Source organism: Octopus bimaculoides, chromosome 12, assembly GCF_046866305.1.
Source record: "Octopus bimaculoides isolate indiv1 chromosome 12, ASM4686630v1, whole genome shotgun sequence".
NCBI classification, from domain to species: Eukaryota; Metazoa; Mollusca; class Cephalopoda; order Octopoda; family Octopodidae; genus Octopus; species Octopus bimaculoides.
The window spans coordinates 48,562,905-48,590,404 of record NC_142939.1 but is presented as its reverse complement, the minus strand read 5'-3'; the positions used below and the strand labels follow the sequence as shown (position 1 = coordinate 48,590,404).

The 27,500-nt window shown below is 33.9% G+C and overlaps 1 protein-coding gene across 25 annotated transcripts in view; it reads left to right on the top strand.

The window, feature by feature from the left end:
- The window catches only part of LOC106879854 (zwei Ig domain protein zig-8), a 550,351-nt gene that overhangs the window by 251,736 nt on the left and 271,115 nt on the right, over positions 1-27,500 (top strand). For 17 of the 25 annotated variants that reach the window (XR_016243844.1, XR_016243843.1, XR_016243841.1 and 14 more), the window contains 3 exons: positions 5,936-6,146; positions 15,439-15,468; positions 18,290-18,583. Coding sequence is in view for 19 of the 25 variants with exons in the window: in XM_089361027.1 (XP_089217153.1) it covers positions 5,936-6,146; positions 15,439-15,468; positions 18,290-18,583 (535 nt within the window). In the remaining 6 variants the exon portion in view is untranslated. The remainder of the gene's footprint in view (positions 1-5,935; positions 6,147-15,438; positions 15,469-18,289; positions 18,584-27,500) is intronic. The other 8 variants (XR_016243846.1, XM_089361022.1, XM_089361017.1 and 5 more) reach the window with 1 other exon arrangement.

The following is a 27,500-nucleotide window of genomic DNA, read 5'->3' as shown; positions in this document are numbered from 1 at the left end:
TTCCTAAATAAACATGGTTTTCATAGATGTTTCACCATAAATTTCATATTTTTTGAATAATGAAAGAAATCTAAACATTCTTTCCCCCCGCTCTCCTTCTCCCTCTCTTGCTCTCTCTCTTCTTCCCAATCTCACTCCCTTCTTCTCTCTCTCTCTCTGTGCCTACTCCTCACTCACAAATTTTCCCCCCTGTATCACAGCAATGTTTGCAGACACAGATTTCCGTTGCAAAATTCCAAGAGAGATTTCTCACTTTTGGTGCTACCAGCATTCTCTGAACAATTACATTAGTCAAACAAGTCGTGTTTATATGATGTCTTGAATAAACTGTGCCCGCCATTGCATTCCATGGCCAATATGGAATAACAACAATAACACCAAAAATAAAACTAAATTCAAACTCTTTTTATAGATTGAAGCTATGAATAAAATATTCGAAAATATTCCACTGTTAACCCTACGCATTTCTTTAGAACAGTTGGAAATCAAATCTATATAAGACTTTAATTGATTTTTGCTATTATTGTTGATGCTGATGTTGATGTTGTTGTGCAAATATCTTTGTGTGTGTGTGTGTGTGTGTGTGTGTGTGTATGTGTGTGTGTGTGTGTATGTGTGCATATTTTTCTGATTTATGACAGACAGGTAAAAGAAAAAAAAAAATGAAAAAATTCCTCATCAATATTTATATCTAGTTGGAAAAAGAAGAGGTAGGAGAGAGAGAGTAGCAGTGAGATTGGGAAGAGAGAGATATAAGGGTGGTGGTGATAGAAAAGTGAAAGAGAGAGAGAGAGGGGGGGGGGGGGAGAGAATGCCTCTAGATATTCTGATTGTGGAATTATAGTAGTGTGGTGAGATGAATACAACAGTAATAACATTTACTGTATATCAAAACTGTTACTTCATACATACATACACACACATACATACATATACATGTATGTAACATATACATACATATGAACATGCACGCATACATACTTACTTACATATTTATTCATATATTGTGAGAAAACTTGCGGTAAATGCTCCATATTTTATTATCATATGATATATGCATATGAGGTTTGTTTCTTTCATTCACATTGCTATAAAGTCATAGCTCTGACTACTTTTTGAGTTGTTGTGCACTCTAAGCGATTAAATATTTTGCTTTGATTAGCTATAATTGTACTGCCTCCTCCATTCATGTGTGTCTTTCTAGTGTGTATATATATATATATATATATATATATATATATATATATATATATATATATACATATGTATGCATGTATATATGTATGTACATATATTCATGAGAAAAATGTGTGTGTATATATTTAGATGAGGCCATGAATGGACAGTTATTAGACCATTTGATAGAACATATTGAAATATTTTTCCCAGCTCTCTCTACACTCTGAGTTCAAATCCTGCCAAAGTCAGTATTGCCTTTCTTCTTTTTGAAGCAATGAAAATATAATATCAGCCTTGAATCAGTGCATCCCTTTCTCCTTCCAGATCTTACTGTTTGGATGATCCTCTGACTTATAGGTTGTCTGCATCTATTTGAGAATACACAAACACTTAAAGTTTATAGACAAATCTATAAGTTATCTAAACAGTGACTTAGTATCCATGATCATTTATTACGTTGTTATTCAATTTTTCTTGATAAAATAAATTTATGTACTGCTACTTGATTATTCTGATAATGAACTTTTGTACTCTGTAATTCATTAAATTCATTACTTGGTTAGTTCAGGTGCTATAATGACAAATGTACTGATTGTATAACCTAATAAATATAACACATTATAATCCTCACAAGTTGAACTCTATTGGAAGTTTTCATGTTCATAGTACAGCTTCTCAACCAATCATTGAATTTAAGCAATATCAAGTCTGGTTAGTACTTAGATGGGTGGCCACATGGGAAACCTAAATGCCCTCAGTATCACATTTAGTTTGTGTAGGTACACAGTCTAGTGGTTAGTGGTGTTCAGCTTATGAATATAAGGTTGTGAGTTCAATGTAATTTGCCACTAACTGGATGGTGCATTGTGTTCTTGTGCTGGACACAATGTTCCATATTGCACAAATTTACTCAGCTGAGAATGAGTAACAACTGAGTGCTAGTGCAGCCCTCGTTCCTTCCAGCTCTAATATCCTGAGTGTTCAAGATGTTAGAGTGAACATTGTGGAGGCAAACTCACTGTTTATGTCTGCTCATGACTATTTAAACACTTAAGACAATTAGGAAAAGCAGGGAACCAGTTATCATGACATACTCATTCATGAGTGAAGGCTGGATGTACTACTTGATATCACTGAGAGGAAAGGGACCTAGTTGAAATAGAATCCATGTCTCCCTCAAATGATACATGACTGGTTTGAAAGAAAAAGAAGAGAACGATGCATTAAACAATGTATTCATGAAGACTCCTAAAGTACAGGATAGCTTTGACCAGAGAGGACTAAGTTAAAGAAGATGGTAAAAAAAAAAATAAATGGGCCCTTTTAAAGCCTAGACAAGCTCATGGGCCCAGTTTCCTGGTTTCAATGGCGTATGTGTTCCCCAGCTGGACGGGACGCCAGTCCATTGCAGCGTTACTCATGTTTGCCAGCTGAGTGGCTTGGAGCAATGTGAAATGAAGTGTCTTGCTCAAGAACACAATGCATCGCCCGGTCCAGGAATCAAAACCACAATCTTACGATCACTAAGCCACATGCCTCCACAAAAAAGATAGTGGACTTTGTTAAAGGTAGCGAAGTACTAGGTAGTATCTGATTATTATTTTTTCTAATATATAATTCCCCTGTACATCACCTCCAAACCTTCCAATATATATATATATATATATACACACACACATACATTTATGCATTTTTATGTGCAGGTGTATGTAAATATTTGCTTTATGTTTTAATTATTTTTTTTTACCTGTTCAACTGTTTTTCAAATCTGTTGGTGTTTCATTTATTTTCTCAATTAACCAATGTCCCTCCCTTCCTTGTTGCCGCCACTCTTGTTACCTCATCCTCCCTTATTCTTCCCTATTACAATAATACCACCTCACTCTCACTACCCCCAACCCCCAATCTATCCAACAATATAATTAAGCATTTCATCTCTTTTGCTCTCTCTCTCTCTCTCTCTCTCTCTCTCTCTGACAAATAGTTCTGCCTAGCAGAATCGTTAATCTTCTTTGCAACATGACATTTACTATAATAATATTCTGACATTGTGAAAACAACATGGCCATTTAGTCAAGTACAATACTGTTACAAATATAATGTGACACCTTACTTTTTTCACTCTGAAGTTAATGATTTATTTTATCCTTTTATCTTTTGCTCCCTCTATTTTGATACTATTCCCACCACCACCACCACCAATAGCAATATAAAACCAGGGAAATTCTTTGGAACCCATTACTATATTCTTCTCAAGGAAAAAAATCATGAAATTTTCAAACTTTGATGTTAGGGTCCATGATTGTTGATAACCAAAAAACAGGCGTGGCACATAAAGAGAGAAACATAGCATGGATATGTGTGTGTGTGCATGTACATTTATATGTAAAACAAATAATAAATGAGTATATGCATATATACGTAGAAGTATGTGTATACCTACATCTACCTGTATATATAGGTGCATATCTGGGTACAGGACGTTGCAAACAAAACGTAGACAAAAAATAATAATAACCAGAGTACAGAAAACACACAGGCCACATAGAGAACATTTTCCTTCATCAGCTGCCACCATTCTAACGCAGGCATTTCAAAGAGTTAGGGCAGGACGCATTGTTAAAATGGCTCTTCCCATGGACCACAAATTAAATTTGTACCATGGAAGAATGTAGTGGCGGACAGAAAACAAACCAGGAAAACAAACGGAAAAGGCTTATATGGCCAGACGTGAAAAATTATGTGTATATTGAATGCTGTGAAGCAACATACTGGGAGGAAGCGGGACGAAGTAGGTCCTATGTACTTAGGTACGCACACATGCATGTTTTCTCCTTCTGATTGCTTTGTTACAGAATATTTTCTGGTCACCTGCTTGGTGGCAAAGACAAAATATGGAAAGATGTGGGTTGTATCTTTTCATCATGCTCTATATCATTCTGTCTATCTGTTTTCAAAGCAACTATCTTGAAAATGAACTAAGATGAAACAAATAAGTAATTAGTTAATGGTGCTAATGTTAATTGGTAAACCGGGAAACCACATAAGTATATATATATGGTTTCTAGACATAGGAACTCTCCTCGTATTACACAATACCATCTTTAATGTATAATAAGATGCATTAGATAATGTAGTCTAAGATACTCATAGTTTTACAAAAATGGTAAGATGAATGTGGTTGAAACGCTTTCTATCATGGTTCCCTTATTCAATATCAACAATAACCAACAAACAACTCTACCACCACCACTACAACCAGACTAAAAAAAAACAACAACAAATAAACAACACTATTCTAACATAGAATTAATAAGAAAGGTTTTATATATATATATATATATATAGTCCACTCTGCTAAGTGGTGTGTGTTAGGAAGAGCATCCAGCTGTAAAAATCCTGACAAAACAGTAACAGAAGTCTGATACAGGCTTCTGCTGGCCAGGTCCTGTCAAACTGTCCCACCCATGCCAGCATGGGAGGTGGATATTAAACGATGATTGATACATAGTACATAGATAGACAGATAGATAGATAGATACATGTACTGGTGGCATATAAAAGTACTTAACACACTCTCTAAAGTGGTTGGCATGAGGAAGGGCATCCAGCCATAGAAACCATGCCAAAACGGACAATTGGAGCCTGAACTGCTCTCTAACTGGACAGATCCTGTCAAGCCGTCCAACCCATGCCAACTAGGAAAATGGACATTAAAGGATCAGACACACACATACACACACACACACACACAGACACATACACATGTATACATTTATATATATGCACACATGTATGTATATATTACAGAAAGATGGCAACAGTAACATGTTTTTTTGACAAATTTGTGTTTTTCATATTCTATTACTGTTTACATGTTACATTTTATATCACCAAGATTTTTCTAACTACTTCATTTGCATAAACTAATCAATATATTCTAGAACAATCTTCTGCTTTTGCTATTTTCATTTTTACTCCACTAATGTTGCTGTTGTGTTATTTAAATCGTTTATAAACTATTTTAATGATTATTATTATTATTGCTGTTATTATTATTGGGAAGGTCATTACACCAACGATAACAAACACAATTACTGGTTCAATATCACTTCTTTATTGTTAGTCAATTAGTTAAATATCTCACCAACTAACTGATCAATCATTTGTTTAATGTATTGGTTAAACAATCAATTGATTGTTTGTTTGTCAAAGTCCTTTTGTCGCTATTTGTAACCTCATCAACAACATGCACACTCTCTTCAAAATCTACCTTGTGTCTGTCTGAGAGCTGGTCCTATGCCTATGTGTATGTATGCATGTATGTGTGTCTGTAGATGCTGGGATATGTTTGTCATCCTGTAAAGATTTATTGGTGTTGTTCCTTATGTGGAGAGGGAGGGAAGAGGAGGGGAGAACAGGGTAGTTATGTGTGTGTGTGTGTGTGCATGTTTGTGTAATTGAGTCAGTTCTGTGAGTGAATGTATGTGTGTGGAAATGTGTGAGTGTTTACTTATATGTGTGCATTTCAGTGTGTGTGTGTGTGTGTGTACACATGCAGGTATGTGCAGTGTAGCCAGTATTGTGAATAAGGAAGCACCTGTGTGCATGTGAGCATGTGCCTGTGCATGTCTGTGTGTATGTGTGTGTGTGTGTTATATGTGCATGTATGTGTGAGTATGTGCAATAATGTTTTACCTCACTGGGTAAACCATCACTATAGACTAACGAGCAACGTTTTTCTTGTAATTAACAGGTAATGTGGAGAAAAGCATCTGATCCTCACCCATGGACAATCGGTACCTACACATATGTAAAAGATTCCAGTGTAACGGTAACTCATAATGAAGAAGCCAATGAATGGAACTTATTAATAAAAAATTTAGAAAAACGACATGGTGGTGTATATGTGTGTCAAGTGAGTACACGTGATAGGATCTCTCGACAGGTGCTACTAAGAATTACTGGTGAGTATCAGCTCTGGGTATTTTACAGTGGTCTGCAAGGTAGCTTCTCATACAAGATCTTTCTGGCACACACTTTGTATTTTGAATTGTTTGGTTTTTGTGTTTTTCTTTTTTTTACCTCATTTGTTGTATATTTATTATCTTCAGGCTTTAACTCTTAACACTTTTATGACTGTGTTTCTCATGGAGTATATATATATATATATATATATATATATATATATATATATATATATATATATAGGATTTGACAAAATGCCTTGTGGTATATTTTTTCTTCCAGCTCTTTATGTTCTGAATCCAAATCTTGTCAAGGTTAATTTGTCAAGGTCCTTTTGTGATTGATAAAAAAAATGCACCAGTTAAATACTTGGGTTGACTAACCTTTCTCCCTTTAAAATTGATGGTCTTGATCCTAAATTAGAATCAATTAATTGATCTGGTGTTTGGAGGTAGTGGTTTGACAAAATCATTAGAATGCCTTACAAAATGCCTTGCAAATTTTCTTCTGAATTTTTCCATTTTGAGTTCAAATTCTGTTGAGGTCAACATTTCTTTCATTTCTTCCAGATCAATAAAATATATAATAGCAGTCAAGTACTGGAGTCAATTTAATCGACTAACCTCCTCTCACTCGATCTCAAGCCTTGCATCTATATTAGATAATTGAAATTATTAATAAATTATTGATCTGACATTTGGAATACAACAAACATTCTGACATACATTTAAGCCTTTGTTATTTAAGCCAGTCATATCCAGCCCAAATATTTTGCCTGTCTTATGTTTAAACTGGTCAGATCTTGCCTCTCTCACCTAGCCTACAGTGTTATTTTTAAAATAAGCAATCACATCCTGAAAAACCTCAAAGCTGTGGGACAATGTATGGTTTATGCAAAAACAATGTGAATGCACAAGCATTACATTTGACTGAGTAATCCGAATGTTAAAGAGTTTACTTTGAATATGGCATTTCTTTCATATCACTGAACCAGGAATAGTCTTAGTCAAGTTATTAGCAAAACGTTAAAGTGTTAGTTGCGCTGATCTATTTGCTGGGTACTGCTTGTGCTACAGAAGACAGAAATGCTGATTTATTCAAGAATATATATTTTTCTATGTCTATTGAGATTCAGTTATAATTTTTTTTTAAAGAATTTTATAAAACAGCATTCTTTTGGCTTGTAAAAATGGTTTTATTTTCTTCACTGGAGAAACATCAATAGAAACTTTCCCTTAAGGGTTAAATTCTTATCTTTGTTTTTGTCATTTTTGTTATCATTTCCATTCATGTTTCTGTTTCTCCTCACATTTTGTTTTTTGCCTTTTACTTTATTCTTGTTGGAATCATCAGCATCTCATTATCTCCTTCAGCATAGTACTAACTTCATTAGTTTCTCCATTTTACCATTTACATCATCATCATCACTTTCATTTTACCATTATCATCATATTCATTATTCTACTATCATCATTATCGTTATCATCATATTACTGCAGTCTTCATCATCTTCTCCTTCCTCTTATGCTTGTCATCATCATCATCCTCAACATCAATATCATCATTACCACCACCATCAGCATCTGTGTACTTTATATTATTTTATGTCCTTTAACTGCTCTTCAGACTCTTCTCTCCCTCATCTTAGCATCATTTCCTGGAGATATTTCTCATATTTCATTCATATCATCTTCCTTCATCATCTAGGAGATGCTTCCCCTGTAAGAAAAAGAAAAGAAGCAACAGAAAAACAAAGCAAAAAGAAAAGAAGCAACAGAAATCTAAACAAAACTAAAAAAAAATAAACTAACAAACAAATGAAAAACATGCATTTGAAATTATTACCTGGAGGAGAATTATCAGAGGTTATAAACTGGAATAATGATACCAACAGGATCAAAAGACCAAATTTTCAGCAATGTAACAGGGATGATTATAGTTAGTGATTGCTCACAATAGCATATGGCCCCAAATTTAGAAGTGGGGATTAGCAGGTGGGATTTAATCTCTTTAATTACCAAACCTCTTTTTCTCTGAACCATTACTTATCGTATTGACCCCCAGTGGGATGAAGAGCACAGTTAGTTGTTTTAAGATTTGAACACAGACCCCCTGCCTAATCGTCACTTAGCTATTTGAATGCTACAGCCCTTCTTATTGCCTTCTTCATTTGCCTCGTTAGCACATAGCTACAGATTCGTAAAGAAAGAGTAGAGTTAGTTAAAAGAACTGACCCTCATTACTACTAATCAAGCCAATGTGGGAGTCTCTGCAAGGTCACTTGACCTGCTAGAAAATCTCCCTGAAATCACAACCCTGGGTTCCCTGCTCATAAGTAAAAGGTAGGATGGTCATAGCTTGAATGTCTATGTTCATAGGTGTGCTCAATCAGTTGGTTTGATGTTAAACAGGGGCAACAACAAAATCAACATTGTGGTTTATGTCACACTTTGACTTTGACCTTCAACAATAGTTCAAGCTATAGTCACCTTCTGAATGAAGTCTATGCATCTAAGAGTGGAGTACTAGATATCAGATGATTTGCTTTGGTACTCCCTTCTTTAGTGTGATATTTTCACATTATTTTCTTTATATTTACCTTGCTGGGTGTGTGTGGTGGTGAGGAGAGGGGAAAAAGAGCTGCATTATACCCAGGGCAATTCATTTGAGTGTGGGGGTCAAGATGTTTCCTTTTAGACTTGCCAAAGGTACAACAACCATCTTAGTGCCAGCCATAAAAAACAAAAAACAAAAAAAAACAAAACAATACTCTCTGCAAAATGGTCAGTGTTTGGAAGAATATCAGCTATTGAAACTAAGCCAACAAGAAATTTTTGAGTGACATGTGGTCTACCGACCGATCTACAAGTGCAGCAACAAGCCATCAAACTCCTGCCAGTTTAGAAACAGGCATAAAATAATGATGATGGTGATAGACGACATCAGTGTCATCCATCCACCCAGGGAAATATTAGTTCACATATATTGTGAACCTCAGAACATGAGAAAATAATGAAGATCCCAGCAGTGAATATGATATCTGCATAATGTATTTTTGCATTATGTAATTATATTTATTCATATAAATTGTAATTATCTCATGTGTGAGCACAGCAATGCCTCATTATTTTTGTTTTGTTTCAACAAGATGTTGGTGTTGGTGGTAAGAGTGAAAGAGTGGTGTTTACGAATTGTTACTGATGATCAATTCTCATATCACGCACAAAGAATATTACTACAACATAACTGATTCTATTCGTTTGTTATTGTTGTTATTATTATCATTATTATTTTTAATAATATACTTAATATTATAGTTTTTATATATTATTAATTGTTATTATTAATACTGATATCATTTTTATTAGTAATATTTCCATTTCATTTTAGTTAATATCATTTACATTATTGATAATATTATTAAGTATCATTACTTTTTACAGTTTTTGTTGTCATTATTATTATTACTATTATTATTATTATTATTATTTGGTTTGGTTGCGATTCCATTCTGTAGCCAAGTCAAATATAATTCCTCCAAGCATTCATTCAACTGTACACTGATTAAAAGCAAATAACTGGCCTAAATACTGGGAATTCTGATGTAACAATACAAGGGGGGGGGGATAATAAGTTATGTATCAATAGTCAGAGAATATCTCGACTGCATAACATAGGAAGAATGTACAGTGAAATATGCTGTATTTATTTATTTGGCCTAATGGAAAACCTTATAGTATATATGCATAAATAAACACACACACACACACACGTGTATATATGTGTGTATATATATGTATATGCATCTTTTATTAAAACAGTGAGTTCAATAAAATGCCTTTTAGTAGATTCACTGTTTTAATACATGTTCACACTTAGTATTTATCCTTTGACTACTTTAATGTAAGTGGTCTTACCATGTTACCTGGAGCAGGTAACTCCTGGATCATCATCATCATCATCATCATCATCATCATCATCAATGTTTCTTTTTAAGCATCCACTTTTTCCGTGCTGCATGGATCAGGCAGAATTTATTTGGGGGGAATGTATCTACAGATGCTGCAGAACCATGTGGTAAGGTTAGGGTTTTGTTGCTCAGTGTAAAGTGGTTGGCTAGTTCACTTGAGTATAACAAGAGTGTAGGTCAGGTGAGACTCGGTTTTTCGAGGGTTGAATATTGGTGAGAGTAGAAGTTGGAGGAGAGGTGCAGTATCCTCTTACAATGCGATGAAGCAAACTGTTGTGATCTTTAACTCTTTAATATTCAAATTACTCTTTTGCATGTAGTAATTATTCATTCACTCTGTTTTGAATTAATCATGCATTATCTCATAACTTCAAAATGTTGATACTGTGGTTGTTTATTTTCAGAATGACATTGCAGAGTAGGTTTCTGAGGCTAAATGTGGCTGGTTTGAATATAAAACAGATAGAATATTTGGGCCTGATATGGGTAGTTTAAATGCTAAAGGGATGAACATGACATCACAGTAGACCCCTACTTGAGGTTACAGCTACACAGTGTCTTTATAAGCTGCCATGCAATCAAATATGAATTCATTTAACATTGCATTCAGGGCTTAGGAGTCGGAACAGAAAACATTTGTCTCCGACGCTGACCCTTCTATTTACAGTATGATTGACTTCGAGTCCAACTCCTCTATTTGTAGTTAAACTAATTACATATTTCTTATGTTTATTAAAAACACACAACATAAATGACCAATGTGAACGATCTGGGTACTTTTTAGCATTACAGCCTATCAAGACTTATATGTAAAGGTTAAGGCTATACAGTTGTGGCCTTTATATTTTATTTATTAAAGTCGTTACAAACAGTTAAGTGCAAGGCAAACCCTTTAAAATTAAAATTAAAATGAAGAGGCTGTTTTCATTAAATGGCAATAAAGTAAAAAGATATAAAAGAAATAAACTTTAAAAACACTACAAAATACAATCTTCACTGTTTCAAAAATCTAAAGTACATCAAAGTTAAAACAAAAAAACATTGAACACTTAAAGCCACTTAAACAAATGGCCATTTTAAAAAGAAATAAACTCAATTAGATCATAACCCTTCCTTTCTGAGATTAAAGCAATGTTGGAATATAAAATTTAAGTGAATGTATTATGAAAGATTACACTCAAGGACATTAAAAAAATTATATTGTAAAACATTGAAAAGTTTATCGCTCCAAAATTTATTACAGAAACGCTCTATCTATACAGTAGGGGTTAAATAAAAAAAAATCCAGATCCAGAATTTACTAACATCTTGTTTTCTTTTTTTTTCTTTTCTTTTTTCTTTTTTCTTGTTGAAACAGAATTGGCTCTACCTGATCCACTCCCATAGAAACCTTTAAATCTGATTTGATTGTTTTTAGCAGAGAAAAGACTCAAAATAATATCTGTAGAATCTGAAATCTTCTTGCATTATATTTCTATTTTAAATTGAGTCAGAGTCAGTAAAGATGTTTTGATTCTGACTCAACTAATCCAATAATTGCATCTGGCTCCAGTTCTGACTCCACAAGCCTTCTGGCATCAACATTTATATGTCAACCCCCAACAACATAGATGTAGGCTACACATAACAAAGCATAAACTGCTACCATTTCTAAGTATTGCATTTTATAGTATCATCACTCATGAACAGAGGAAGTATTGTCCCAAATTCTTACATGTATTGTTATATATGTATGTTACCAGTACCGCCTGACTGGCCTTCGTGCCGGTGGCATGTAAAAGCACCCACTACACCCTCGGAGTGGTTGGTGTTAGGAAGGGCATCCAGCTGTAGAAACTCTGCCAAATCAGATTGGAACCTGGTGTAGCCATCTGGTTCACCAGTCCTCAGTCAAATCGTCCAACCCATGCTAGCATGTAAAGTGGACGTTAAACAATGATGATGATGATGTATATATATATATTTCTTATACTTTTGTTCTGCTCCTGTAATGAACTTTGCACCATTTATTCATTACTCTGTTATTCATTTTTTAAACTTTTGTCTTTAGTAACACATTTGCTGACTTGTTCATTTGATCAGACATATATGAATATATAGACATGCAGGCGTATGTGTGTCGAATTTTTACATATCAGTGTCTGTGTGTGTATATATATACATATACATATGTATATATATCAGAGTAAATGCGCTAAGCAGTGTTTACGTATAATCACAATTTAGGTCAGTTGAAAAATGTTTGTCACATATTTCAACTACTAAAGGCAGATACACTGAAGTTACCATGGAGAAAAATTCTCTCTTATGGTAAGAAGGTGTGAAAACACCCCATTCGTTCGGTGTTGACCTCACTCTGGAATATGAAACATCGATGTTTTGAGTTTGTTGACTCTTGTCGAGATTTACCTGAGAGGGGCAACCCTGAATGAAATGTAAATACGCAAATATCTGCAAGATCGTCAGTATGGTCTGTCGCTTACAAAACGCAAATTTCCAGAACTAGATACAGAACTCTCAAACGAAATAGAGCATGTATAAAGTTCTACAAATTATATTTGGGTGTATTTTTCAAATGTCTTCATTTTGGCACGCTGAAGCTAGAAATAACTCTGCAGTTAATAAATTTCAGCAGCTAATTTACCAGTTAGAGAGTATTTTTATTTAAAATTAATATTCATATATATATACATATATATATATATATATATATATATATATATATATATATATATATATATTCTCTATCACTTTTTCCTCCTCTCATTCTTCCTCTGCGACTACTACGTATCTCTCTTTACCCCTCTCGTTCTTCCTTCTGTCACTACTATATTTCTCTCTTCCTCTCTCTCTCTCTCTCTCGTTGCTCACCTATTCTTCTACTTCCTCCCCTTGTTTCTACCTCTACCACTAATTTATGTATACAAATTTAATTTGCGGTCCATGGGAAGAACCATTTTAACGATGCGTCCTGCCCAGCTCTTCGAAACGCTGGTGTTAAAATTGGGGTAGCTGATGAAGGAAAATGTTCTCTATGTGGCTTGTGTGTTTTCTGTACTCTGGTTATTATTATTTTCTTGTCTACGTTTTGTTTGCAATGTCCTGTACCCAGATATGCACCTATATGTACAGGTAGACGTAGGTATGCACATACCTGTACGTATATATGCATATACTCATTTATTATTTGTTTAACATGACCGAATGCCTGCGTCATTCCTGTTGTAAGTAGTTTTTTCAACTTTATATTTTCTGACGCGACTCTATCTCTTTCTCTTTCACTTTTTCCCCCTCTCGTTCTTCCTCTGTGACTACTACGTATCTCTCTTTCCCCTCTCGTTCTTCCTTCTGTCACTACTATATTTCTCTCTTCCTCTCTCTCTCTCTCTCTCGTTGCTCACCTATTCTTCTACTTCCTCCCCTTGTTTCTACCTCTACCACTCTCTCTCTTCCTTACCCTGGTCACATGCTTCCAGTCACTAATCCTTTTCTTCCTTGGCTGTCGCCGAGCAAGCACGCGAACTTACTTCGTCCCGGCTTTCAGTTCATGCCTCACAGCGTTCATATACACATAATTTTCCACGTCTGGCCACAAAGCCTTTTCCGTTTGTTTTCCTGTCTTGTTTTTTGTCCGCCACTACATTCTTCCATGGCACAGGTTTAATTTTTGTATACAAATTTAATTTGCGGTCCATGGGAAGAACCATTTTAACGATGCGTCCTGCCCAGCTCTTCGAAACGCCGGTGTTAAAACGGGGGTAGCTGATGAAGGAAAATGTTCTCTATGTGGCTTGTGTGTTTTCTGTACTTTGGTTATTATTATTTTCTTGTCTACGTTTTGTTTGCAATGTCCTGTACCCAGATATGCACCTATATGTACAGGTAGACGTAGGTATGCACATACCTGTACGTATATATGCATATACTCATTTATTATATATATATATATATATATATATATATATATTTGTGTATATATATTTATATATATATGTATATATATTTGTGCTTCATCGTTATATTTATATATGAATATATATTTGCGTATATATATATATATATATATTTGTGCATATATATATATGTATATATATTTGTGTATATATTTATATATTCATATTTGTGTGTGTGTATATATATATATATATTTGTATATATATATATATATATATATATATATATATATATATTTGTATATATATATATATATATATATATATATATATATATATATATATATATGTATCATCATCATCATCATCATCGTTTAACGTCCGCTTTCCATGCTAGCATGGCTTGGACGATTTGACTGAGGACTGGTGAAACCAGATGGCAACACCAGGATCCAGTCTGATTTGGCAGAGTTTCTACAGCTGGATGCCCTTCCTAACGCCAACCACTCAGAGAGTGTAGTGGGTGCTTTTACGTGTCACCCGCACGAAAACGGCCACGCTCGAAATGGTGTCTTTTATGTGCCACCCGCACAAGCCAGTCCAGGGGCACTGGCAATGATCTCGCTCGAAAATCCTACAGGAGCCAGTCAGGCGGTACTGGCAACAGCCACGCTCAAAATGGTGCATCTCATGTGCCACCCGCACAAGAACCAGTCCAGGGGCACTGGCAACGATCTTACTTGGCTTGCCGGGTCTTCTCACGCACATATTATATATATATATATATATATATATATTTGTATATATTATATATATATATATATATATATATATATATATATATTTGTATATATTATATATATATATATATATATATTTGTATATATTATATATATATATATGAACATATATATTTGTATATATTATATATATATATATAAACATATATATTTGTATATATATATATAAATATATTTATATATGTATATAAACATATATATTTGTATATATATATATAAATATATTTATATATGTATGTGTATATATGTATAATATGGTTATATGCATGCCTAAATCAACAAAGGAAATTGAATTACATTTACATTTAACCTTTAAAACAATAATGGTTCTGCAGCAAAAGAAAAAAAGAAAAAGAACGAAAGAGTTAAACAATGTCATGTACTTTGATTCTTTGAATTATAGAAACCATTTTCTGCATATTTTGCCCATCTGAAATCCTTTGGGCCAAAACATTTTGCCATTTTTATCAATTATTTCTGTTTTTGTATCAATTATTTCCCTTCAGCTATTTTATGCGACTGTGATTTTATGCCAATGGTTGATTCAGTTACTTTGTACTTTTCTTCTTCTTCTTCTTCGCCTTCTACTCATTCTCACAGAACTCCATTATTTTGCTTTCTTTTACAGATAACCCAGTGAGGGAAAAAACTAAACCAAGTAAGTACACATGAAGACGTGTATTGTGAGTGTATGTGTGTGTGTGTGTGTGTGTGAGAGAGAGAGAGAGCATGTGTGCGTGTGTGAATATATGTGCATGTCTTTGTATCTGTATATATGAGGGGCTGCTGAAAATATTTTTGCATTAAGGATATTGCAAAAGGCCTGGTTGGAGGCCCAGCCTTCCAAGTTCTTTTATAGCGCTTTGAAAAACTGAAGAACCATTGCAATAGGTATGTGAATCTGGGAGGAGAATATTTTGAATAAAATCATAATTATCTGTCCCACCTGTATTTTCTTTTACCTAAAACCAGGAACTTTGCAGCACTCCTTCATGTATGTATGTATGTATGAATTTTTTTTATCCTTCATCTTTAACTTGTTTCAGTCATTAGACTGCAGCCCATGCTGGAGCACTGCAAGTAGCAGCAGGTCCCCAAATGAGTGTTGTTGGTGCCATAGAGGTCAAACTGGTGGGGTGGGGGGGGGACGTTAGTTCAAACTACTGGGAGACAGGAAAATAAATAAATAGATGTAGATAAACAGAGGCAAGGAGAGCATCTGTTTATCTAAGAAATGCAATCTTCATTTAAAGGGACTGCATCATTTTCAGTGTTGTCCTCATCACATATTCTAGCCAGATTGTATACAATCTACAGATAGACACTTTACCATTATTATTATTATTCATTGTTAGCATGCCGGAAAAAGTGCTTTCCAGCATTTCTTCTGGCTTTACATTTCAAGTTCAAATTCTGCCAAAGTTGACTTTGCTTTCCATCCTTTTGGTAATGATAAAATAAATAACATTGAAGTACTGGGGTTGATGTACTCAACTAGCAGCCTCCCCAAATATTTAAGGTTTTGTGCTTATAATAAAAAGGATTATTATTATCATCATCATTATTATTATTATTATTATTATTATTATTATTATTATTATTATTATCATTATTATTATTCAGGTGGCAAACTGGTAGAATTGTTAGCATTCTGGGTATAATGCTTAGTGGCATTTTTCCCATCTTTACGTTCTGAGTTCAAATTCCACTGAGGTCAACTTTGCCTTTCATCCTTTTGGAGTCAATAAATTAAGTACCAATTACATACCAGGGTTGATCTAATCAACTGGCTCCCTTCCACCAAATTTCAGACCTTGTGCCTATAGTAGAAAGGATTATTATTACTACTACTACTATTATTATTATTATTATTATTAATATTATTATTATTATAAAGCTACTTTAGTTAGCAGGGATGCTGTCTGGGGATTTGGTGACAACTATTCTCACATCTCAAGAATCTTTCTTAACATATTTGCAGAATGCTGGTATTTTTCTGTAGGTTGTCAATACTAGTCTCAATTCCAATTTCTTTCAGTCTCTTAGGAAGCAGTTTGGGTGTTGTGCCAAGTGTACCAACTATCGTAGGAACCATTGTTATTTTTGTTTTCCATAATCTCTGGCTCGGTTCTGATATTTCTGAAGTTTTCCAATTTCTTTGGTATCCACTCTGTATAATATAGAATTGCAAAAATGTATGATCTTAGAGTTTCTCTTTTAACTCTCTCTCTCCTTCACTTGTTTCAGTCATTTGACTGTGGCCTTGCTGGAGCACCACGTTTAGTCGAAGAAATCGACCCAAGGACTTATTCTTTGTAAGCCTAGTATTTATTCTATCGGTCACTTTTGCCGAACTGCTAAGTTACAGGGGACGTAAACACACCAGCATCGGTTGCCAAGCGATGTTGGGAGACAAACACAGACGCACAAACATATACACACACATACATATATATATATATATATATATATATATATATATATACACATACATATATACAACAAACTTCTTTCAGTTTCCATCTACTAAATCCATCCACAAGGCTTTTGTCAGCCCTAGGCTATAGTAGAAGACATCTGCCCTTTCGGGGTTGATAAAGTAAGTGTCAGTTGAACACTGGGGTCGACGGAATCGACTTATCCCTCCCCTGAAATTGCTAGCTTTGTGCCAAAATTTGAAATGTTTGTTATTAAGGTGACAAGCTGGCTAAATTGCTAGTATGTTGGGCAAAATACCTAGTGGTATTTCATCTGTCTTTATATCCTGAGTTAAAATTCTGTTGATAAAATAAGTACCAGTTGAACGCTGGTGTTGATGTAATTTTACTTATCCCTCCCCTAAAATTGCTAGCCTTGGGCTAAAATTTGAGATTATTATTATTATTATTGTTCAGTAGTTTTATTTTTATAACGTGCTTTCACTTCACTACTGAGCGCAGCTCTGTGTGCCTTGGGTATGTGCTGTGGTTTGCTGTGATGCTCTTATGGTTACTGTATTGAAAGTGTTTTGCGTAGGATGTGTGCAGTGCCCAGTAGTGCAATTTTCTGTGTTATATATATTTGTAAGCCCTGGTGTTTTTGTTATGTATTTGTCTGAATATCTTTTTATTATACCTAAGGCACCTACTATGATAGGAATTGTTTCTGTTTTTAGATTCCATATTCGAGTTACCTCTATTTCCAGGTCTTTGTATTTTGAAAGTTTTTCCATTTCTTTTAGGGAAACATTGTCATCTGCTGGTATTGATACATCAATTAGAAAGCATTTTTTTTCTTCATGATCTTTGACAACTATATCTGGTCTATTTGCCTTAATTTCTCTATCTGTGTGTATTGGCATATCCCAGAGTATTGTTGCTTTCTCGTTTTCTGTGACCTTTTCTGGCGTGTGTTTATACCATCTTTTTTCTGTCGTTATTCCATATTATTATTATTATTATTGCTATTACTATTATCATTATTGTTATTACATCTTGTTGTAGGCATCCAGGTTTCTGGTAAATCATACATCGAGAAAGGAGATCCCATCAAACTTGTATGCAATACAACTGGCTCAGAATATCCTCCACTGGATCTCGACTGGTTCAAAGATGGCAACAAAATTAATGCCGATTCTGCGAAAAAGATCAAAATCGATAAACGCCACTTTCCTCACGCAAACACACTGAGCAGTGTTCTGAATATAACTCACAGTAAAATGTCCGATGCTGGTGAATATGTATGTCGTAGCTCGAATCTGGAGATAACTAGCATCAAAGTGCATGTACTCAATGGTAAGTCTTTCCTTACATTTTAAACTATTTTCTTCATCATTATTACTATTATTAAAAAATTTTCAGAATGGCTTTACTTTATTTATATATTAATTTACTTATTTATTTATTTATTTATTTATTTATTCATTGGTATTGACAAGACAGCAGGGTAGTGGTGGACATCATGAAATGGGGGAGGGGGTGCATTTTCTGCATTTATTTTTTATTCTTTGTTTTAGATTTTTCTTTTATGTATCTTTCTTTCTTTAGCCTTTAGCACACTGTAGGTGCGTCATGTCACCATATGAGTTTTTTCCCCTGTATTAATAGGGCAGTGGCAGGGGAAACGGTGCTGGAGAAAATGCAATGTGCTAAAGTTTAAGTATATATATGTTTTTATAATTATGTTTAATTGATTTTTTCCATGAATTTTTATTTTAAGTATATTTCATTTTATTTTGTTCAACTTTGTGTTTTTTAATCATTATTTGTAATTAATATAATAGATATTTTCATTTCTTAGTTTGAAAATAAGAATGATGATGATTAGGAGAAGGAGGTTGATGAGGATGAGGAAGAGCTTTTAATAATGTTATCTTTTCTTTCTTTTCACACCTTTTGCTTTATTTATTTGTTTTGCTTCATTAATTTTTTTTTCTTTGCTTTATATATATATATATATATATATATATATGTATATATATTAATATTCAGGTGAAGATTATTATTATTGTCATTGCTGTTATCATTAATAATAATTATGATGCCAGAAATCATCATTAATTTTATTATTATTATTATTACTATTATTATTATTATTATTGCTGTTGTTGCTTTTTTATCTTCATGTCATTGTTTTTAGTGTTATTCTTATTTTCCAATTTTATTTTTGTTCTTTATCATCATTGCTGATATTGATGTTGTTATTGTTGTTGCAGTTATCAATGTCATCAATATTGCTTTCATCATTATAAATATTGTTGATGTTGCTGTTATTATTATTATTATTATTATTATTATTATTATTATTAATTTCATTTTTGTTATTATATATAATTTTTGTTGGTGCTGTAATTATCATGGTTACCTTGAGAAAAGTATGTATCTATAATGAAAATCTCAGCCTTCATACTTCAACAAGAAATTATTATTGTTGTTGTTGTTGTTGTTATCATTATTATTATTATTGTAGTTGTTGTTGTTGTTGTGAACTGGCAGAATTGTTAGCATGCTGGACAAAAAACAGTATTTTGTCCTTCTTCACATTCTGAATTCAAATTCCAATATGATTGACTTTAACTTTCATCCTATCAGCGTTGATAAATTAAGCATCATTTGAGTACTAACGTATTTGTATTCAGTTTGCTGCCTTCCTCTCAAAAACTGCTGGCATTGTGCCAAAAGTTGAAACCATAATAATGATAATAATAATAATTATTATTATTTTTAAGGTGGTGAGCTGGTAGAATTGTTAGCATGCTAGGTAGCATTTCATCGATCTTTACATTCTGAGTTCAAATTCCACCGAGGTTGATTTACCTTTCATCCTTTCAGAGTTGATGATCTAAGAACCAGTTACACACTGGGATCTATGAAATTGACTAGCCACTTCACCTAAGTTTCAGGCCTTCTACCTATAGTAGAAAGGATTATTATTATTATTATTATTATCATCATCATCATTATTGTTATTATTGCAAACTGGCCAAATAGTTAGCTCACCAGACAAAAAGCTTAGCTGCATTTTCTCCAATTTCACATTCTCAGTTCAAATTCTGTTGTGGTTGATTTTACCTGTCATCCTTTGATAAATTAAGTACCAGCTGAGCACTGGGGTCAATATAATCGACTGGTGCCCACTTCCTCAAAATGTCTTTCCCAAAAGCCCTGGGCTGATTGAAGCTTTGTGAATAAATAGATAGAAACTAAAAGAAACTGAGGCGGCGAGCTGGCAGAAACGTTAGCACGCCGGGTGAAATTCTTAGTGGCATTTTGTCTGCCGTTACGTTCTGAGTTCAAATTCCGCTGAGGTCAACTTTGCCTTTCATTCTTTTGGGGTTGATATATTTTAAGTACTAGTTACGCACTGGGGTCGATGTAATCGACTTAATCCCTTTCTCTGTCCTTGTTTGTCCCCTCTATGTTTAGCCCCTTGTGGGCAATAAAGAAATAAGGAAACTAAAAGAAGCCCATTACACACACACACACACACACACACACATATAAGGTTAATTGAACTCACTACTGCTAGTCAATGAAGTATCTGTTTATTTTAGAATGATGTCATTGCTGACAATGGTGAGTGCTTCTACCCTGGGTTATCTACTTTTGGCCCTCCAGGCTGAACAAATTGTAAGTTAGGTACTATGCTTCTGTCAGGATATGAAAACACTGACCAGGCAATCAGTGGGATTATAGAACTCCATTGGACATAATGTGTTTCTTTTCTTGTGTGTTTAAATTTTAAACTAATGTCTTAATAGCTGTCAAGTTGTTAATATGAAAGTTTACTGACCATGTATAGTCATAAATTCAAATCTTAATTCTGTAGTTATTCTGTGTCTCTAGACAAGATAGATCACACTGCATGCACCTGGTTGCCTGATTGACAAAGTCCTTATATAGAAAAAAAAAAAGAAAGAAAGAAACCGTATCCAGCTGTAATTCTTGAAATATATAGGAACTGTTTCTTTTTAATAATCATATCATATTATTTATCGTTCTATATTTTCAAGAATTCTCTTGTTGCTCTGTAGTCTTAAATAGTTACTTTTGCTTCTCTTATCAAAGAAAATTACCTTTTTCTCCTATCGATAGGAATTTTCTTCCTGTTGTTAATCAGAAAAACTTACCTGTATTTATTAAATCATTGTAGTTCTTTTCCTATTTAATCTCCAGAACTCTCCTGTCAACTTTTAGACATAGGATCTTGCCAGTTTCTTTATAATCACAGGAATTCTAGTGATTTTTTTTTTCTCTCATGTCATGCACTTTTTCTGTTTTTCTCTATTCTCACGAACTTTAACTCTAGGAATATTTATATTCTTTCACTTGCTTCAATATCACAATAAAGTAGTTAGAATCCAACAAACAAATGTTCACTGTGCTTTTGTAAGACATAATAATAATAATAATAATAATGGTTTCAAACTTTGGCACAGGGGAGTACTTGACTGATACTTATTTTATCGACACTAAAAGGATGAAAGGCAAGGTCGCACTTGGATAAATTTGAGGTCAGAATGTAAAACTGGATGGTGCTTAGCATTTTGTCCAACATGCTAATGATTCTGCTAGTTTGCTGCCTATAATAATGGTAATAATAATAATAATAATAATAATAATAATAATCCTTTCTTTTGGAGGCACAAAGCATTATATTTGTGGGGAGAGGACTAGTTGATTATATCAACCCCAGTGTTTCACTGGTACTTGATTTATCGACCCCCTAAAGGATGAAAGGCAAAGTTGGCCTTGGCAGAATGTGAACTCAGAATGTAGCAGCAGATGAAATACTACTAAGCATTTCATCTGGCGTGCTAACAATTCTGCCAGTTCACCACCTTAATAATGATAATAATAATAATAATAATCAATAGTCAATTTCATCAATCCAAGTACTTGGTTGGCGCTTTATTTTGTTAAACAATGAAAGGCATAGTTGACAGCAGCAACATTTGAACCTATGACATAAAGAGCACGAAAAAATGCTTCTAAGCATTTTTCTCCAATGTACTAAAGAGTCTATCAACTGCCTCAAGATTTGGCACAAGGCCAGAAATTTTGAAAGGGACTGAGGATTCAGTCATTGACATTGACTCCCAGCATTTGATGGTTATTTTATTGACCCTGAAAGGATGAAAGGCAAAGTTGACTGCAATAGAATTTGAACTCTGAATGTAAAGCATTTTTGTCCAGCATGCTAACAATTCTGTCAGCTCACTTCCTTAATAATAAATAATAATAAAAATCCTTTCCACTATAGGCACAAGGCCTGAAATTTTGGGGAGAGGGCTAGTCGATTAGATCAATCCAGTATGCAACTGGTACTTTATTGTCCCCGAATGGATGGAAGACAAAGTTGTCCTCGGCAGAATTTGAACTCAGAATGTAGTGACAGACAAAATGCCACAAAGCATTTTGCCCGGCACACTAATGATTCTGCCAGCTCGCTGCCTTATTATTATTATTATTAATAATAATAATAATAATAATAATAATAATAAAAAACAGAAACAATTCCTATCATAGTAGGTGCCTTAGGTATAATAAAAAAATATTCAGACAAATACATAACAAAAACACCAGGACTTACAAATATATATAACATACAGAAAATTGCACTACTGGGTACTGCACACATTCTACGCAAAACACTTTCAATACAGTAAACATAAGAGCACCACAGCAAACCACAGCACATACCCAAGGCGCACAGAGCTGCGCTCGGTAGTGAAGTGAAAGTACGTTATAAAAATAAAACTACTGAATAATAATAATAATAATAATAATAATAATAATAATAATAATAATAATAATAATAATAATAATAAAAAAAAAAAAAAAAAGACTAAGTAAGCTCAGATTATGTAAATAGAAACATTTGATAGGGGTTATGAAAGTGTAGCCAGAGAAACAGAAAGATGTAGGATCATTAGTGAAGTATTATTTCTGAGGTAACTGTAAACCTCTCGTTGTTTTATTTAGATGAACCCAGCCGATTTGTTATTTGCAATGACAATTCTTATTGTGCTCCCTCCTCACCACCACCTAATTAAGTTTCTCAATGTATATCGTTATCTGAAATTGGAGAAAAACATGGAATGATTTGTTTACTCCAAATATATGTTAGATTTTCAAATCACCTGAGACAACATGTATATATTTTACTTGGGCGAGTATTAAGCTAATAACCATCAACATGTAAGGTAATAATTTTGTCTCAAATCACTGTCACCAAAAATCTGTGTTTTACATGTAAAGTGAAGCAAGATGTTTTAATGCAGGAACAACAGAAATTATTTTTGAAAGCCACTGGGATTACAAGTCATTGGCATCTGTAGTAGGTAAAAACAGTTGCTTTGTTATAAAATAAAGGTGGTCTGATTTATAAGTGGAAATGCTGGAGAATGATAGATAGTGTAAAGTATATACATTAGCAAACTATATCTGTTGGAAGCTAATTTATGTCATTTATACAAACTACAAGCAGTTGATGTGTTTCAGTAGTGATATAGTCGTTAGTCATCATATTCTGTCACAAAACCCTAACAACCTGTTTCTTCCCCTCACCCTCCATCCCACCGCTACAGCCAGTAAATTAGTGATTGCCCTGTTGGAAATAATTTTCAGAAGTACATATTCAATAAAGCTGTTGTTTTCAAATGCATTAATATAGTAAAAAAAGTTGTTGTTCCACCCTTGGTCAGATCTTATACACAAAACCTATCATCAAAAGCCTTTGAACTGTAATTCTGTCTATGTAATTCAGAACTACATAGCTATTGGGTCTTTATTTTTCTTAGACATTTTAGGATGTAATTTGAGAGAGATTTAGCTGTTATTTATAGCAGCTCAATAAACTCATGTTTTTGCCATGTGAAGCTTGAGTTTTAATCAAATCCAAGGAGGAATTAAAAAGTAGCATTACTAAAAATGGAGAAAAGTAAACCCAAAGACTGTCTTCAATGATGTGACAGAGTTAAAAATGATCATCAAGGTTTCTAATTTAGGCACAAAGCCTGCAATTTTAAAAAGGTTGGGGTTAAATGACTACCTTGATTTTCATCACTTGGTTGGTATTATATTTTATCGATCCTGAATGAATAAAAGTTAAACTTTGTTGGATTGAAACTTACAATGTAAAGAATCAGAAGAAATACTGCAAAGCATTTATTCTCATGCTTTGCCCATTCTTTGGTTTCTGATTTTGGCACAAGGTCAATAATGTTAAGAAGTAGTTGTGGTTAATTGATGCCGCTACCCCCACTATTTGACTGGTACTTTATGTTGACTCCTGCTTTTCATTCTTCTGGGTTTAGTAAAATAAAATACAGTCAAGTATTGAAGTTGACGTGGATGCATGTGGCTTAGTGGTTAGGGTGTCAGCATCATGATTGTAAGGTTGTGGTTTCGATTCCTGGACCAGGCGACGTGTTATGTTCTTGAGCAAAACACTTCATTTCACGTTTCTCCAGTCCACTCAGCTGGCAAAAATCAGTAACGCTGTGATGGACTGGTGTCCCATCCAGCTGGGGAACACATATGCCATAGAAACCGAGAAACCGGGCCCATGAGTCTGGCTAGGCTTTAAAAGGGCGCATTTATTTTTTTTATTGAAGTTGATAGTATTGACTTACACCAGCCCCTTAAAATTACTGCTCTTGTGGCTAAGTCAGAAACCAGTAGTGATAATAGTAACTATATGAACTATTGCTGCTGATGCTACTACTGCTACTACAACTACTACAAATAATAGTAATAAAGATTATTGTTTCAAATTTTGGCACTGGGCCAGCACTTTTGAGGGAAGGGAAAAATCAATTACATGAACTCCAGTACTTGACCGGTGCTCTATTTTATCAACCCCAAAAAGATGAAAGGCAACATTGATCTCGGTGGTATTTGAACTCAGACTGTAAAGATTCAGAAGAAATGTCACTGAGCATTTCGTCTGATTCAATAACAATTCTGCCATTTCACTGCCTCGATAATGGTTTCACATTTTGGCACAAGGCTAACAGTTTTAGGGATGGGGTAAGTCAATTACATCAATGCCAGTACTCAATTGGTACTTATTATATTGACCTCTAAATGATGAAAGGCAAAGTAAAACTTGGCCAATTTTGAACTTAGAACATTATGAGTTGGAAGAAATATCACTAAGCATTTCTTCCCAAAGCTCTTATAATTATTTCTAAATGATATTAATAATAATAATTATTTGAAATTTTGGGAAAAAGCCAAACTTAGAGGATGGAGATTAGTGAATTACATGAACTCCAGTATTTTACTGGTACTTCATTTTATTTAGTCCAAAAGGATAAAGCAAAGCTAACCTTGGCAGGATTTGAATATTGTATGTACTGCCAAAATTTAAAACTATTATTATTATTATCATTATTATTATTATTATTATTCATGAAGTCATATGTTGCTAAGATTAGCTGAGATTTCTAAAATATTGAAAGCACCACATGAGTTAGATGTGTGCATTCATGTAAAAGAACAAATAAATGGGAAGACAAAAACTCATTCCAAAATTCTTGAGGTTTAATAAAGCTTATCAAGAAACAGAAAGAACTGTGTGAGATACTTAAAATACAAGAAAATATTTTCATAAAAATATTGCAATTAAATCAGTAAGCATAGTGGAAAAAAAAAAATTAAGACGTTATTTCTAACGTGTGTATTGTGTGTTTGGTAAGTTATTAATAAACTTTTTCATATGTGAGGAATAGTTGTCCAATGTGGGAAATGGGGAAAAATTGTACGTGGTTTTGTCTTGAAGGAAATGTCCTGAGCTTGAAATAAGTAGTTAATCATCATCATCACCATTTAATGTCCATTTTCCATGCTGGTCTGGGTTAGACAGTTTGACTGGAGCTGGTAAACCAAAGAGCTGCACGAGGCTCTAGTTATCTGTTTTGGCTTAGTTTTGTATGGCTGGATGCCCTTCCTAATGCCAACCACTTTACAGAGTGTACTGGGTGCCTTTTACAGGTCACTAGCACTGGCCACAATAATGATTTCACTTAGCTTGGTGTGTCTTCTCAAGCAGAGCAAATTGACAGAATTCCCGGTCACTTGTCAAGTATTTAGTATTTATGAGAGTGCATGTATTTGAGATAGGGTCTAGGACCTCCACTTGATAATAGCTGCTATCGAGGGTTTCCTATTGATCTGCATCTATCGAGGTACACTAAAATAAATACCAGTAATATACTGTGAACTGCTTAATCCATCATATGCCCTTTCCACCATACAATAAATTATTTTCATCTACCTCCCCATAAATATAAACAAACAAAAATATGTCAATAACAAATTAATTAGAAGTATTTATTGTTCTGAGGGAAATCTAAACTGAAGAATTTGGTAAGCATTTCATTGGAAGCTTGCTCTGCAGCATTTGTTACCCATGTCAGATTACACAAATATATAGGTACTATGATTGGCCCCCTGCCAAAATTATTACTGAGCACTGTAATATAATGTAAACATTATTGCTGTGTAGCTGGAGGTGTGCTGTTTCAAATAAACGAACTGTTTAAGAATTAGGCCAAGGTTTTGTGTCTAAATATTTTCGAAACCACATACTTACTCAACAAAGAATCATTAAAAGTCATAAAGTACAATGAGGAATTAATTAATACTGAATAATTTCTTTGTTTTTCTATTTTTGCAATTCTTTAATTAATGCATTGGCATTCTTTCTTTGGAAGACACTAGTTTGTTTCTTGTGTAATTTAAGAAAACTAATGTCTACACAAAACGGAACCGAGTCTGGTTCAGATTTCTTCTCAGAACGTACTCTCATTTCAAATCCATTTAGCATAGAGCTTCTGAAAGTTAATCCCTGCTAGAAATGGTTTCATTGTTGCTGTTGTTGCTACTGCTGCTGCTGTTGTTGTTGTTGTTGTTAATACTATGAGGGCGGAGATTTGCCAGAATCAGCAGAAAGTGTTGGACTAAATATCTTCTGCTCGTAGTAAATTACTTTGCTTTGTTACTTTCTGAATTTGCATTCTACAATGGCTGACTTTGCATTTCCTGCTTCTGGAATTGGTAACATAAATATCAGTCATGCACTAGAACACACTGACTAACCCCCTTTTACTTGCAAATAGACGATTCCAATTATGTACAGCAAAACACTAACACCCCCTTATCTACAAATAGATCATACAAATAACTGTGAGAAGCTGTTTGTCTT